The sequence below is a fragment of the Bos mutus genome, chromosome 19 (genome assembly GCF_027580195.1).
Source record: "Bos mutus isolate GX-2022 chromosome 19, NWIPB_WYAK_1.1, whole genome shotgun sequence".
In the NCBI taxonomy this organism is placed as follows: Eukaryota; Metazoa; Chordata; class Mammalia; order Artiodactyla; family Bovidae; genus Bos; species Bos mutus.
This window is the reverse complement of record NC_091635.1, coordinates 19,719,399-19,736,170: the sequence shown is the minus strand read 5'-3', so window position 1 is coordinate 19,736,170 and position 16,772 is coordinate 19,719,399. Positions and strand designations below refer to the sequence as shown.

Genomic DNA, 16,772 nt, shown 5'->3' with positions numbered 1-16,772 from the left:
CTGGGAGGCCCATGGCTCGCCCTGCACGTTCCTTTAGGGGTCCCTCTTGAGGTGATGGCAGTGGGTGGGTGACTGCAGAGGCACAGCATGCTGACTCTCGGGGAATTTTCTGCCCACAGAGGAGGGAAAAATGCACCTCTCTAAGAGGGGACAATCAGAGGCCAGGCAGGCCCAGTGGGAGGAAGAGAACTCAGGCTGTAGGTTTTCTCTGTGGGGCTTGCAGCCTCGCCACAAACAACACAGACACAGCGTGACTAGCATCATGGCCCCCTGTGTGCTGGCAGGCGGTGGGGCTGAGGTCACTCCCAGAAGGCTCCTTAGCTGCTTGGTCCAAGGGCCTGGTCCCTGTTACCCGCAGCGCTAGGCCTGTGAGGGGCTCCAAGAGCCACCTTAAGCTGCAGAAGGCTTTACGGGCTGATTCTTTGGAGGTTCTTGTGAATCTGTGCTCACCTGCCCACCCTCCATGCTGCAAACCAGCCGCCACCCCAGGCCTTTGCACACAAGTGTCCACAGTCTCCCTAGACTCCCAAGGAGAAGATGGAATGTTCTCAGAGCCCCCAAATATCACACAAGTGTCCACAGTCTTGTCTTTCTACACCCGCCAGGAGAGAGGGCAGATTCTCAGAGCCCTCAAATGTCCAGAAATACGGACAGGTGAGTTCCAGATCTACTGAATCAGAAACTCTGGGGTGGGGTCTGGCAATCTGGGTCTCAATAGACCTTCCAGGTGACCACTGAATAGGGGTTTATTTGCCTCTCTGGGGCAGAGAACCCCCCTGCTACCTGGGCTAAGGCCCAGGACCCAGTGGGTGTTTATGACCGGGCCAGGGGTCGGGGGATCCCATACCAGGGTTTGAGGACAGCACCCTGCAGCAGGCTGAGCTCCAGGGAGATGAAGAGAAGAGGGCAGGAGCCTCTTCTGCTCCTCTTCTGTTCAGGGTGGTGACCATAACACCTGCTGACATCACAATGCCCATTTACTCTGGCCGCAGGCTCCTGGACCACCTGGGGCAGTGGAGAGAGGATGGCTGGCGGCCATGAGTAGAGGACCAACGGGGAAGTAGAGTCAAGGACACGGGGACATTTGGGGGCGAAAATAAGCCCCGGGAGGGAGAGTCACCAGGCTCCTGAAGGTAGCATGGAGAAGCACAGAAACCTCTCAGGTAACTTGGGGGTAGGTCCTGTCTTGCCTTGGAGCACCAGGTGTTCCAGAGAGCAGTCAGGGATGAATGTGGAGAAAGGCCAGCCTGTCACAGTAGCAGGAGCCCTTTTGCTGGACGTCGGAGCCTCGGTCTTCCTCCTTCCATGCCGTCCACCCCTGGACTCTAACTCTACTGAGGTCTGGATTAACTTTGCAGGAACTTAGGCCTGTCTTTTAAAATGGTCAGGTGACTCCACAAGGCAGCCAGGGCAACAAGTCTAAGAAACCAAAACAAACACACGAAATACACCCGTTTCCTCCCTAGGGGTGGGGGACGGGGCTCCTATCACGTTCCCTCCCCACCCACCAGGAGCTCAGCACCCAGGACATGCTACACCGGGATTGGGGGAGGCCTTGACGGTTAAGGACCTATAGGAACCCGGAGGGGAGAAGGTCGTGACAGCCACACAGACAGCAGGTTTTAGAAAAAGTGATGATGAATATTCCAGTTGCTTATTGAAGAATAATAAAGAACAGGAGGAAAAAGGGTGAGTACGTAAACACAGCAGTCCATAAGCTTTCTGATCAGCGTGGACACAGTGTGGATGGGGGAGGGGAAGAGGGAGGTGGGGCTGGGCTCAAACCCAGGCCCCCAGAGGCTACCGTCTGTGCCAGCAGCTTCGGTTTTGCGTGTGCTCGAGGTGTGAGGAGCTGCTGTGGGAGAAGCAGGAAGGGAGGGGCAAGGATGAGGGGGCCAGAGTCCCAGGTTCAGTTCAGACTGCCCCGTGTCCGGGAGAGGGTCACTGGCCAGCCTAGGGTCAGGGAGCTGGTCCTGTCCACTTCACCTGCTGCGTTCCAAGGTCACAGTCTTCCTTCAGGCCTCCAACCAGCACTTCCCTCCTTCCTTTTCAGCTGAGTTAGTTCGGGGTGTTTTCTGAGTGCTCCCAGCTGGGACCTGTGCAGGGTACAGGGACGCTTCCTCCCTAGTAATGAATGGTCAGGCCCACATGGCCTGGGTTGGAATGCAGGACAGCCATTCCGGTGTCTTCTCTTTGCCCTCCTGGTGCTGCCATGAGGGGTCTGGAGCCCTGGGATCCCTCCTCCTCCCCTAGTCAGAGCAGGGGGCCCTTGGTTGTTGTATTGGAATGGGTTAGTGTGTGTGTGTCTTTGTGTCTGTGTGGGCATGTGTGTATATGTGCTTCTGTGTGTGTTGGGGGCTTCCCAGGTGGCTCAGTGGTAAAAAATCCACCTGCCAATACAGGAGACTCAGGAGATGTGAGTTTGATCTCTGGGTTGGGGAAATTCCCTGGAAGAGGAAATGGCAACCCGCTCCAGTATTCTTGCCTGGAGAATTCCATGGACAGAGGAGCCTGGTGGACTATAGTCCATGGGGTCACAAGAATCAGACATGACTGAGCGTGCACATGTATTTATGTCTGTGTGTGCATTTCTGTTGTCTCTATGTACTTGTGTGTGTCTGGTGGACTCCAGTCGCCCATGGACACGGTTGAGCATGCACACGTGCATGGGTGTATGTATTCGTGTCTGTGTGTGCATCTGTTGCCTCTACGTATTTGTGTGTGTCGGTGTATGTCTGGGTGTGCATGTCTGTATTTCTGTGTGTGTGCCTGTGTGTACATGTTCGTGTGCATTTGTGTATATCTGTGTTCCTATGTGCATATGTGTTTCTGTGTGCATCGGTGTATATGTGTGTGTGTGCACACATGGGCCCAACCCCTGCACTTTCAAGCCCCTCCATGGCCGTGCCCCCTGTCCTTCCCCGTCAGCCTGTCAGTGGGGCCGTGGGGCTTGGTGGATGGGCGCCAGGCAGCTGGGCCTGGGGGAGTGAGGAAGGAATAGCAGCTGGTACAGGCCACTCCCTGGGGAGTTTTGGCAGAAGAAGGAGGAAAATAGAAGTCAGAGAAGCTTGGGGTCAAGGGAAGAATTTTCTAGAGGAGGGGAGACTTGGGAACGTTTGAAGCAGAGAGGGAGGGACATTTGGAAAATGCTGGTGATGGGGGCGAGGAGTGAGGCCAATGGGCGGGGTGGGCGGAAGGGGCCGAGCGTGGACAGTGGACGTCAGCACTGCTGCGGTCTGTCTCGGGCCAGTTGCCATGCGCCCAGATTGCTCACACCCCCAGCATCCATGCTGTCGATGTCCCCAGTGGGCGCTGACCAGCAAAGGGCGCAGAGAGAGGATGCCAAACACCATGCCCAGGCCGGGAGCTGGTCTCTGCCTTTAACAGGCTCAGCATCTCCTGGGACAAAGACGTATCAGTCTCCCGCGCCTGAGGGCTTGCCTGGCCCATGGGTCTTCACTTCTCTGCCACCCTTACCCTCACCCCTGCCCCACCCCCACCCCACCCTCTCTTCACTAGAGAAAAATGAGGCCAAGTGAGGTTGGTAATTTGCCCAAAGTCACACAGCTGGCAAAAAACAGAACTAGGACAGGAACCCAGTGCCCTCTGACCCGTGTTCGCACTCTGGGCGAGTGTAGAGCACTGGGTTCCCAGCCCCTCTGGCAACCCTGACTCTGTTGCTTGCTTGACCTCCTGTCATTTTGCCCACTCCTGGCGTGGCCCTTCACTGTCCAGACCTCAGCCAGTCCATGTGCCAGTTCTGACTTTCCCACCAACTACTGGCCCCTGTTTTTTCTCCAGGACCTCAGGACCTTCTTCTCCCAGTTCCCGTTTTCCTCAGGCCACCAGGTCTCTGGTGATGGGACAGACAGGTGTGCGGGAAGTCAGGCTCTGAGGAGGGGGCTGATAACAGGGCATTTCCAGCCGGATGGGTCAGTGTCAGGTCTGATGGCACCTGGTAAACTGCGTGGTGGGCAGTCTGCTGCAGAGAGAAGATGGGAAGTTGCTTCCTCAGCTCATGGAGGCTGGTGCTGCAGGGAAAATGCCCAGAAATCAACAGAAAGGAAGGAAAAGTTTGCCAAGTTGCTGTGAGGAATGCTCACGAGAAGACTCTTGAGAGTCCCTGGGACTGCAAGGAGATCAAACAAGTTCATCCTAAAGGAAATCAACTCTGAATAGTCTTTGGAAGGACTGATGCTGAAGCTGAAGCTCCAATATTTTGGCCACCTGATGTGAAAATCCAACTCATTGGAAAAGACCCTGATGCTGGGAAAGACTGAGGGCAAGAGGAGAAGGGGGCAATAGAGGATGAGATGGTTGGATGGCATCACTGACTCAATGATGAATTTGAGCAAGCTCTGGGAGGTTCTGAAGGACAGGGAGGCCTGATGCACTGCAGTCCACAGGGTCACAGTCAGACTTGACTGAGCGACTGAACAACAACAAGCGAGTGTCTGGTCTAGGTTAGGCATCAGGAATGTGCAGCAGGTCAGGCCAGCAGCCTGGGAAATACTTGGCCCGTTTTGGTTTTCATTTTTCATTGTTTATTTCTAACAAATGTTTATTTCACCGTTGTAATTCTTCAAGTTTTTAGGAACATGCCAGAGAATGACTTTGTTCTGGTTTTTAGACTCTTGACTTTTGGTCGCAGAGAGACAGAAGCCAATTAGCTAATCACAGTCATGGGCTGTCAGCCAGGGCTTCTTGGAGGGGCCACCTGCAGGATGTCTCCAGCCTGTATTGTTCTCCAGCCACCCTGGAACCATCATTTCACTCTTGCTCATCGAGACCCTGACCCTCCCTGACTCTGTAGCCCACTGGTTTTTCCACCACATCTGATCCTTTTTTTCTTCTTCCCAACTTCTTCAAACCAAGTCTCCTCTCTGACGCTAAAGAGAATCCCCTCTCCATATCTAGATGCACCCCCAGCTGGTGGCCCTACAGTGGTGCTGACAGTGGGGGATGTAAGGGTCCCCCTGACTCGGCTCCACAGTCTCTCATCTCTCTTTTCACTTCCCACACTCTTGCCTCCCTTTTCTGGCCCCTGCCATCCTTACATCCTTAAAACATTTTACATTAGTATGTGGTCTGCTGAGTTGCTTCAGTCATGGACCCTTTGTGACCCCATAGACTGTAACCTGCCAGGCTCCTCTGTCCATGGGATTCTCCAGACAAAAATACTGGAGTGGGTTGCCATGCCTTTCTCCACGGGATCTTCCCAGCCGAGAGATTGAACCTACATCTCTTGAGGCTCCTGCATTTACAGGTGGGTTCTTTACCGCTAGTGCCACCTGGGAAGCCCCTTTACATTAATACACTTTACAATCAGCTTGTGAGTTTCTATAGACACTTTCAACTTGGTTGAGGTGACGTTGAATCTACAGCCCAAAGTAGGAGAACTGATATTTTTACAGTGAACATGGCATTTCTTTCCATTTATTCAGACTTCTAAACTAACACCCCAAAAAGATGTCCTTTTCATTATAGGGGCCTGGAAAGCAAAAGTAGGAAGTTAAGAAACACCTGGAGTAACAGGCAAATTTGGCCTTGGAGTGCAGAATGAAGCAGGGCAAAGGCTAATAGAGTTTTGCCAAGAGAACGCACTGGTTATAGCAAACACCCTCTTCCAACAACACAAGAGAAGACTCTACACATGGACATCACCAGATGGTCAATACAGAAATCAGATTGATTATATTCTTTGCAGCCAAAAATGGAGAAGCTCTATACAGTCAGCAAAAATAAAACCGAAGCTGTCTATGGCTCAGATCATGAACTCCTTATTGCCAAATTCAGACTTAAATTTAAGAAAGTATGGAAAACCACTAGACCATTCAGGTATAACCTAAATCAAATCCCTTATGATTACACAGTGAAGTGAGAAATAGATTTAAGGGATTAGATCTGATAGAGTGCTCGAAGAACTATGGACAGAGGTTTGTGACATTGTACAGGAGACAGGAATCAAGACCATCCCCAAGAAAAAGAAACGCAAAAAAGCAAAATGCCTCTCTGAGGAGGCCTTACAAGTAGCTGTGAAAAGAAGAGAAGCGAAAAGCAAAAGAGAAAAGGAAAGATACACCCATTTGAAGCAGAGTTCCAAAGAATAGGAAGGAGAGATAAGAAAGCCTTCTTCAATGATCAGTGCAAAGAAATAGAGAAAAACAATAGAATGGGAAAGACTAGAGATCTCTTCAGGAAAATTAGAGATACCAAGGGAACATTTCATGCAAAGATGGGCTCAATAAAGGACAGAAATGGTATGGAGCTCATGGAAGCAGGAGATATTAAGAAGAGGTGGCAAGAATACACAGAAGAACTATACAAAAAAGATCTTCATGACCCACATAATCACGATGGTGTGATCACCCACCTAGAGCCAGACATCCTGGAATCTGAAGTCAAGTGGGCCTTAGGAAGCATCGCTACAAACAAAGCTAGTGGAAGTGATGGAATTCCAGTTGAGCTATTTCAAATCCTAAAAGATGATGCTGTGAAAGTGCTGTACTAAATATGTCAGCAAATTTGGAAAACTCAGCAGTGGCTATAGGACTGGAATAGGTCAGTTTTCATTCCTATCCCAAAGAAAGGCAATGCCAAAGAATGCTCAAACTACTTCACAGTTGCACTCATCTCACATGCTAGCAAAGTAATGCTCAAAATTCTCCAAGCCAGGCTTTAATAGTACTTGAACCGTGAACTTCCAGATATTCAAGCTGGTTTTAAAAAAGGCAGAGGAACCAGACTTCAAATTGCCAACATCTGCTGGATCATTGAAAAAGCAAGAGAATTCCAGAAAAACATCTATTTCTGCTGTATTGACTATGCCAAAGCCTTTGACTGTGTGGATCACAATAAACCGTGGAAAATTCTGAAAGAGATAGGAATACCAGACCACCTGACCTGGCTCTTCAGAAATCTGTTTGCAGGTCAGGAAGCAACAGTTAGAATTGGACATGGAACAACAGACTGGTTCCAAATAGGAAAAGGAGAACATCAAGGCTGTATATTGTCACCCTGGTTATTTAACTTATATGCAGAGTACATCATGCGAAATGCTGGGCTGGATGAAGCAAAAGCTAGAATCAAAATTGCCAGGAGAAATATCAATAACCTCATATATGCAGATGACACCACCCTTATGGCAGAAAGTAAAGAAGAACTAAAGAGCCTCTTGATAAAAGTGAAAAGGAGAATGAAAAAGTTGGCTTAAAGCTCAACATTCAGAAAACTAAGATCATGGCATCTTGTCCCATCACTTCTGGCAAATAGATGGGGAAACAGTGGAAACAGTGGCTAACTTTATGTTTTGGGGCTCCAAAATCACTGCAGATGGTGATTGCAGCCATGAAATTAACAGACGCTTACTCCTTGGAAGGAAAGTTATAACCAGCCTAGATAGCATATTGAAAAGCAGAGACATTACTTTGCCAACAAAGGTCCATCTAGTCAAGGCTATGGTTTTTCCATTGGTCATGTATGGATGTGAGAGTTGGACTATGAAGAAAGCTGAGCGCTGAAGAATTGATGCTTTTGAACTGCGGTGTTGGAGAAGACTCTTGAGAGCCCCTTGGACTGCAAGGAGATCCAACCAGTCCATTCTAAAGGAGATCAGTCCTGGGTGTTCATTGGAAGGACCGATGCTAATGCTGAAACTCCAGTACTTTGGCCACCTGATGTGAAGAACTGACTTCATTTGAAAAGACCCTGATGGTGGGAAAGATTGAAGTCAGGAGGAGAAGGGGACCACAGAAGATGAGATTGTTGGATGACATCACTGACTCGGTGGACATGAGTTTGGGTAAACTTTGGGAGCTGGTGATGGACGGGGAGGCCTGGCGTGCTGTGGTCCATGGGGTCGCAAAGAGTCAGATGCGATTGAACTGAACTGAAACATGTTTTTTTAATAATGTATAATTTTCTGCAGAGAGGACTTGCACATATTTTGTTGGATTTATTTACTGACTTTGGCATTTTTGAAGTAATTGTAAACAGTAACTTTTTCAGACGTTTGTTTCTGGCTGGTATTTAGTAGTATGTTGTCTTTGCCTCCAACAAGTTTGCTAAACTCGGTAATTCTAATAGTTTATTTGTAGATTCACTTGGGTATCTACAGATATAGTCAGAGTCTTCCCTCTGTGTCCTTGGGGGATTGTTCCAGGACCCTTTGAGGGTATCAAAGTCCACGGATGCTCAAATCCCTTACAGTTGGTCCCATATATGCGGGTTCAGCACCTATAGCTCCGAGGGGCAACTGTCCGCTAGTTACAAGCAGGTTTTAGAATCAAATTGACTTGCTTTTGAATTCTAACCTCAGCATTTGCCAACTGCAGGGCTTTGAGACAGTTGCTTGGTGTTTCTGAGGCTCATTACTCCCTTTACAGAATGGGGACACCATGTCATAGGTGGACAGTGGTAAGGAATGAATGGCATGAAGTGGGTCCCTCTGGTGGCACTGCTGGCCCTCCCGGGTCTCCATTTACATTATTCCCATCCCTGTCCCCACAGCCGCCTCCCCCATGAACTCTGTAGCTCTCCCAGTTCTGGCTTTCACCCCATCATTTTATGGAATCAGCCTCATACACGCTCCTAGTGTCAATGTCAACGGATTCATTTGGTCCTTGAGTTTCTTGACGCCTCTGTGGCCTTCACATGTCCATGTCCATGACATCTTTTTTCTGACACCAAATGTATAGCTTCTGACACCAGCTGATTCTCCCCTCCTCCACCACCAGCTGGGTGCTTACACGTGAATTCAATTCAGCTTCTGTCTCCCTGGAGAGCGTCAGATAGAGGGCTCAGTCTCACAAGACTGCCCCCATTTCAATTCAAGTCCCAAGGGCCTCCTCTACTTCTCACTGGCTATAAATTTGGGGGATCCCATCACCCCTTCCTCAGATTTGCTCATTTGCTAGAATAACTCACAGAACTCAGGAAATGCTTTACTGTTACTTTACAGGAAATGTTCACCAGGTTATTGTAGAGGATACAGTTCAGGACAGCCAAATGGAACAGATGGAGTTTGGTGACGTGCAGTTGGTCAGTTGCTCAGTTGTGTCTGACTCTTTGTGACCCCATGGACTGCAGCACGCCAGGCTTCCCTGTCCTTTACCATCTCCCACAGTTTGCTCAAACTCATGTCCATTGAGTTGGTGATGCCATCCAATCATCTCATTCTCTGTCATACCTTTCCTCATCCTGCCTTCAATCTTTCCCAGCATCAGGGTCTTTTCCAACGAGTGTGCTCTTTGCATCAGGTGGTCAAAGTATTAGAGCTTCAGCTTCAGCATCAGTCCTTGCAATGAATATTCAGCATCATTTGCCAAAGGGACAAATGAGATTTTACTTCCTCGGCCAGTACTTTTCTTTACAAATCAGCTCAGTCAGAGAGTCTGGCTGTATCCTCTCCTCATCGCCCCTTGAAGCACTAGGTGAGGAGGGAGCCCTGGCAATAGCAGGGCCTCCAAGCAGAGCTGTGATGCGCCCAGGGCTGGCAGCTGCTGCAAGAGCCAAGAAATCTCGCCGTTTTCTTGCCCGCCCCTTGGCTTCAAAGTAAAGTTTTAGAAACCACCCGTCAAGGGTGACCACACTGAGGTGGAAAAAGTGTTTCTGAAGCTGGAGTCAAAAATTTCCACTGACACCAGACTTTGGCACAGCAGTTCTTAGTCCAGGCGACATTCACACACCATTTCTGTGACTTCTTGGAAGCCAACATGAACCTCTCAGGCTTTCTCTGCTATCCGGTGGGGAGATGGCAGAGGACAGCTCTCCTGTGAACCAGCATCGCCTGGCAGGCTTGTTGAACTCAGGTTCCAGCCCCATGCCAGAGTTTCCAATGCAGCAGGCCTGGGTGGACCAGAGGAAAAGCATTGCCAACAAGCAGCCAGGTGATGCTGAGGCTGGTCCCCGGACCACCTTGGTGACCTCTGGTCTGGGTCATATGCTCACTGAGCAGGGAAGTCCCAGTGGGAGTCATCAATGTGTGCGTGCTCAGTCATGTCCAGCCCTTGGAGACCCTGTGGACTGTATGCCATGCTCCTCTGTCCGTGGGATTTCCCAGGAAAGAATACTGGTTGCCATGCCCTCCTCCAAGGGATCTTCCTGACCCAGGGATCGAACCTGAGTCTCTTACGTCTCCTGAATTGGCAGGCAGTTTCTTTACCACTAGTGCCACATGGGAAGCCCAGTGGAAGGCATCAATAAGTCCACTTAAATACGCCCTCTGTGCATCCTTTGGGGCTGAGGACAGGGTGAGAGCCATGGTGAGGGTCAGGGCCCACAGGGTGGCCGTGCACCTCTGTTGCTGCCCCTAAACTGCTTGGCAGCCCTGCTGGAGGTCCTGGGGCAAAGCAGCCATCCTCGGGCTCTGTCTGCACCGTCTCCTTGAAGCCTTCTTGACTTGCAGAGTTCCTCCTGAACTGTGACTGTCAGAAACTGTCAACAGTTCCGGTCAGGCCTACCTGTTGGCAGGGGCACTTCAGGCAGAGGGACGCCGTGACCCAAAGACACCTTCCTGGGACCCCCACATAGCCCCAGGAAAAGCCAGCCCCTCGTCTCCCCACCCCAGGGCTGGAGAACATGGGGTGGGGCCGGGCCCATGGCTCCTTCAAAGCCAGGTAGATGCTGGCGGTCACAGCGAGCCCGGCCCTCGCGGCTCCTGGTTGCAGGCGCTGCGTCCCCGCTGCATATACAGAGCCTCCTTTCTTCCTCCAGGAGAAGCCACTATTTCATAGGCGGTGCAGTCGAAGGAAGTGGAAAGTCCCAGACAGAGCCTATGAGCCCCTCTGGGTCCCTTTGCCTCTTCTGGCCCCTCCCAAGGACAGGGAGGCGTGGCCTCTGCAGGTGGGCAGGGTCCTGCCCAGAATCAGGGTTTCTGGAGCCAAGGCCAGGATCGAGGGAGGGAAGGGGGAAGCCCCAGGCCTGGGCTCTGGGCTGGACCGCAGCCTCAGCCGGCCCTCCCGCCGTGGCCCAGGAGGGCCGTGCTGAGAAGCTGCTGATCTCCACCCCGCTGGCTCCACATTCCTGGATGCTGAGGGAGGGATCCCAGTGTTTATTCCGAACAATGTTTTCCTCTGTCTGTACTGACTGGGCGGTAAATTCTTCCAGATTTCTGGCTCCACGTCGTAACTCCAACGGGAGAGAAACAGGTTTACGGCAGTTGGCAAGGGTGGGAACGCAGGGTCGGTTCCTGTACCTCGTGCGTCTAGAATTTCCATGGGTGGATGGAAAGACTGCTGGCTGTTTGGTGGCGGTGGTGGTGGGGCTCACCCCAGCTCTGCACCCTGCCTTTCACATTTCCCACCCTAGAGGGCAAAGTGAGCTTTCTCTTCTGGAACACGGCAGAAAGGGGGCCGAGTGCTGAAGGTCAGGGCTTGCTGTGCTTTCTTGGTTGCGATAAACTCAGAAGTTGGGCTCACATGGAACTCATTTGGTGGGGTGCTGGGAAGCTGGCGTGCATCCTGGGTCCTGGGCTGCTGTGTGGGGAGGAGGTCAGAGCTGGAGAGAGAGAGAGGAAAAAAAACAACAACCCTATTTTCACAGAGAAATCTAGTGACAGGAGGGCTAGACTGTTGGGCCAGAAAAACCCCAACATAGCTGGTTGGGTCTCAGAACCATGCTGGTCGGTGCCTGTGATGATCTGTGATTGTTGCTGTCCTTTAATAGGATGTCCTTTAGCAGGATGATCACACAACGGGGCCACGGAGACCCTCTTCTCTTTATTAACGATATAGAGACCTTTCGGAAACCAGTGGGATCAATTCAAAGATAAAGGCACCCTTCCCTTGAACACAATAACCTGGTTCCTGGATTTTTCTCAGTGATGATTTGCTCTCTGTGGGGTCCTGGGTGAAGCCTCAGCCCTGGGGGCAGGTGCCCTTCAGCCTTTTGGATAGGAACAGCCTAGATCCACTTCAGGCAGGGGGCAGATGGGGGCCTTGAAACCCCCAGTTTTCTTATCCTGTGCTCTCAGACCCTGAAAACCTACTTTTGAATCCCTTGCATGGTTTGTGTATGTGTGTGTGTGTGCGAGTGCACACATGCACTCATGTATACACAGCAGGAGAGAAAGGTGGCTGGCCGGCCACCCAGATCCAGAGCCCACACAGCCCTTATGTTGTAGAGGGGGTGTATGCGTAAAATAATTGCGTGATAGAACTTGACTTTATAATCTGGCCGCTTTCACAAAGCCATTTTGATGCCAAAGTCATTTTTACTTGGTCTTAAACCACTAAAGCTTCAGCTTTCTGAACCTCTCAAGGAACATGTGAAGAAAGCACCCTGGCATCATCTCTGAGCCCCACCTCCACCCCTTTCCACCCCTCCCTGTCCCCTTTCTGCCTTGACCCCTCCAGCCACAGCAGTGTGTCCACAGCATCAAGATGGCGTTGTCCAACTGGCTTTGTTAGATGATGGCCTCATTTCTGTGGTGTTTGATAGCCATGAATTCTTTACATACACATGCTCCCTTGTAGCAGGAGTTGCATTGTTCCCCAGAGATGGGAGCAGAGTGGAAGGAGGAACCATGTAGGGGAATTACCCCCACGGCTGGCGGAGTCCACGTCTCTGTTCAGTATCAGGAGTAGGATCCTTCCTTGGGAAGTCTGATATGGGATGGGCCTTGTATCAGTTACCTCTTGCTGTGTAACAAGTACCCCCAAATTTAGTTTCTTAAAACACACATGTACCTCCCAGTCTCCGTGGGTTGAGAATCTGAGTGGGACTTAACTGTGCCTCTGTCTCCAGGCCTCTCTGTGGGGGACAGTTGTGGTTTTGGCTGGGGCTGTGGTCCTACCCAAGAGGCTAACTGGGGAGGGTCCCTGCCAGAGCTCACTCGCATGGTTACTGGCAAGATCAAGTTCCTCACAGGTTGTGAAACTAAGGGCCTCCGTTCCTTGCTGGCTAGAAATATCCCTGGCCATTAGCTTCCCCCTAGGGTGGCTTATAATAGGGTTTCCCTCTGATGTACAGAGACAAAGAGAGACAGACAGAGACAGAGAGTGAGTTCAAGAAGGAAGCCAAGGTTTCTGTGTAACCTAATCGCCATGTAATGTCCCATCACTTTGATCACATTCTATCTGTTAGAAAGGAGACATTAGATACTGGTGGGGGGGTGGGTTTCAGAGGATGTGAGTTCTGGTGGGCAGAGGATCTTTGGGGGCCTTCTGCCAAGGCTTCTGGGCCCAGTTCTGTTCAGTCTGTTCAGCCTGTGGGCCCTGGAACCCTGGTGGTTCTGATAAGCCCGTGGCTGTGAGGGGAGAGATAAACGAGTTCTGCGGTCACCAGAGAGTAAGACACAGTGTTCTGAAGACCACCTGGGGCTGGTGATTCTGAGCTCCTGAACTGGTTACACTTGCCCTCCACTCTCTCCTCTCGTCCCACCTCCACCCTCTGCTCTCTCTGGAATTCATCTAGTTCTTGTCTTGGGTGCCCATGTTACGTCATCATCTTGCTACCCACACGCGCCCCAGTCACACATCAGAGAGGTATGTTCATGCCATTAGTTCAGGCTTCCTGATCTTCTCTACAAAAGCAGACAGTTTAGAACTTACTGATCATGACATCCTTCTCCCTGAATCAACTGGATTGGAGTAACATCCATGGGACAGGGTGTGTCTCATGGAGAAACTGAAATTTGGAAGGACCGAGTAACCTACTCAAGACTGGACTAAAGATGCAGAGCTGGGTCTCAGAACTCTCCTCCAGCCCACGTTCCCTTTAAGCTGCTCACATACCCAAGTCTCCAGATTGTTTCCAGCAGGAATCTGGCGAGACTTTTTGGCCCGGTTTGCTCATGAAGTCATCGCAGGCTGGAGCTGCAGTGGCCTGAGAGGAGAAACGGGGTCAGCTGGGACCAGGGGTGTTGAAGCTGAGGGTTTCCCAGAGGCATGCCTGGGGACATCAGGGAGTTGCATGGGGCTTGTGTGTGCACGTGTGCATGTGCACATGTGTGTGTGTAGATAATAGAACCCCCCTTCACCTTGGGGATCAGGGCCATGCGCATATCTGTACATTTGGACTCGAGTGGCTACAGATTGACTGAGATGCCTCAGACCTGCTGGGCTCAGGTCACCTCCAGAGGGTGTCGTTTCTACAAGCAGGTGATATAAGCAGGGCTTCTGGGAACTGAGAGTGGCATTGATGTGCGGGATGGGTGGGACTTGGGGACAGAAGTGTGCCCCCACTCCTGTAGCCCATCATTTCATCTCCCCCTGCTCCAGCCTCTTCCTGGATGTCACAGTCCTGCATGACAGTCACCCAAGGAGGGTGAGGGTGGTCCAACCTGGGCTCCCACCTGCTTCACATAATGTACCTCACGACAGAGCCGTCAAGGCCAGAGAAATCCTGTTACTGCCCCTAGTTTACAGACGAGGTCATTGAGCCTCAGGAAGTTTAAGGATCCCACTGCAGGTCACACAGCTGGGCAGCAGCTGGCCTGTCCTGCCCTCATGCTCTTAATTGTACATGCTGTGTTGTGCTTAGTCACTCAGTCAGGTCTGACTCTTTGTGACCCCATGAACTGTAGTCTGACAGACTCCTGTCCATGGGGATTCTCCAGGAAAGAGTACTAGAGTGTGTTGCCATGCCCTCCTCCAGGGGATCTTGCCAACCCAGGGATCAAACCCAGGTCTCCCACATTGTGGGCAGATTCTTTACCGTCTGAACCACCAGGGAAGCCCACGAATACTGGAGTGGGTAGCCTATCCCTTCTTCAGGGAATCTTCCCGACCCAGGGGTCGAACCAGAGTCTCCTGCATTGCAGGCAGATTCTTTACCAACTGAGGTACCAGGGAAGCCCCTTGATTGTATACTTTACTCCATACAACTGCTTCATATGTATCTTTGTCCCGTTAGGTACATTCTCGTATGTTGCCTCTTGGAGTTGTTGAAATACAAACACAGTTAGGTCACAGAAACACTGTGGGAGCACTGAGGAGAGAGCTGGCTCTCATGCAGGGCTGCACGAGGCTGGGTCTCGAAGGTTGGGCCTCTGTCAGGAGAGGATGTCCCCCCAGCACATATCGTGGAGGGCCCGTTCCCGGAGAGTAAAACTGCTCCGTGCACCCCTCTACTGTGCTAAGGAGAGACACATTAAAACCCTTGTTGAATTGGATTTCTGACTCAACAAAAACTCCTTTTGTCAGAGCCTCAGAACTTCCTGGCACATGACCGCACATATTTCCTATATGCTAATGTGTCGCTGTGGACTGTTTGTATATCGGTGCCTAGAAAAATTCATTTAAAATGAGTAACTCAGTTTTTCTCTCCAATTGCAAAGACCCCTTTCTTGATCTTTGGGTACTCAATCTTTGCTATTTTCTCTTTTAACTGCAGGCAACAGTTTTCCTGCATATTCAGCTGTCCGTTTCCCCTAGAGCATCCATGGTAGTTACATGATAGTGTATTTTACCAGTTTACCTTCCTCATTCTGTATTTTTCAGAAACCTCTTGAAATGAGCCACACCAGAGACTTTCAGAAGCTCGCACGCTGGAGAAACAGAAACCAGAGACGGTCAGAGCGAGGTGAGCAAACCTGGGGAGAGAGACCCCAATACCAAGTCATGCACAATGGGACAAAGGGCCCTGGTAGACCAGGCACAGATAAGACACTTGAGAGAAGAGGTTAGAGCAGGTATAAGGCCGCTGGGGGTGCTGATCGGCCTCCCAAAAGAAGAGTCAAAACAGTCCTGGAAGGAGAGATGAAGGGGTGTCTGAATTTATCATCGTTCGGAGGGAAGAAAAGGCCACTCCATCCTCTAAGAGCAGATGGGAGGCCGCCCGGGGCCGCATCTAGTAGCAGTGGCATCCCTGTGTATGGTGGGCGTGCAGGGGACGGAGTGCGTGCTGGACCAGACGAAAGGAAACGCGGCTTCCGAGGAAAAGCGGGGTTGGAATTCAGTCTGTTTGGGCCCTGTGGTTTTCTGTGTGAGACAGGGTTTCAGTGAAGCCTGAATCCTGGACTTGCTGGCTTCAAGCCAGTGTCTTGGGCTCATTTCTGGGCAGGGCTGCCCAGGTGCCACTGGTAGTGTATCCTCCTCCCCTCACTCTGCTGCTTTGCAGGAGATGCAAGAGATGCAAGTTCGATTCCTGGGTCAGGAAGATCCCCTGGAGAAGGGCATGGCAACCCACTCCAGTATTCTTGCCTGGAGAATCCCGTGGACAGGGAGCCTGGTGGACTACGGTCTATGGGGTTGCAAAAAGTCGAACATGACTGAAGCGATCTGGCACACATGCATGTATATGTGTATGTATATGTATATGCTGAGTTGTTCAGTCGTATATGACTCTTTGAGACCCTAGGGACTGTAACTCATCAGGCTCCTCTGTCCATGGAATTTCCCAGGCAAGAATACTGGGGTGGGCTTCCAGTTCCTTCTCCAAGGGATCTTCCTGACCCAGGGATCGAACCCCTCTCTCCTGCATTGGCAGGCAGATTCTTTACCACTGTGCAACCAGGGAAGCCCATAGGTTATGTGTATGTTGGGATAACTGACCTCTGAAGAAGATGGCCACATTAGCTCTTTGCTTCCAGGCAGAGTCTCAAATGCAATCACCATTTTTCTTTAAAAAAAAAAAAAAAAAAACAAGATAGGGATTTTAATATGATTAAGTGAAGTTGCTCAGTTGTGTCCTGCTCCTCGTGACCCCATGGACTGTAGTCTACCAGCTCCTCCATCCATGGGATTTTCCAGACAAGAGTACTGGAGTGGGTTGCCGTTTCCTTCTCCAGGAGATCTTCCCAACCCAGGAATCGAACCAGGGCCTCCTGCATT

At 50.9% G+C, this 16,772-nt stretch overlaps 1 protein-coding gene across 1 annotated transcript in view; it reads left to right on the top strand.

The window, feature by feature from the left end:
* Positions 1-1,450: 1,450 nt before the first annotated feature.
* The window catches only part of CDRT4 (CMT1A duplicated region transcript 4), a 32,908-nt gene continuing 17,586 nt past the window's right edge, over positions 1,451-16,772 (top strand). The window contains 2 exon segments of the mRNA XM_070389537.1: positions 1,451-1,689; positions 15,441-15,522. Of these exon segments, the coding sequence (XP_070245638.1) occupies positions 15,453-15,522 (70 nt within the window). The 5' untranslated portion in view covers positions 1,451-1,689; positions 15,441-15,452.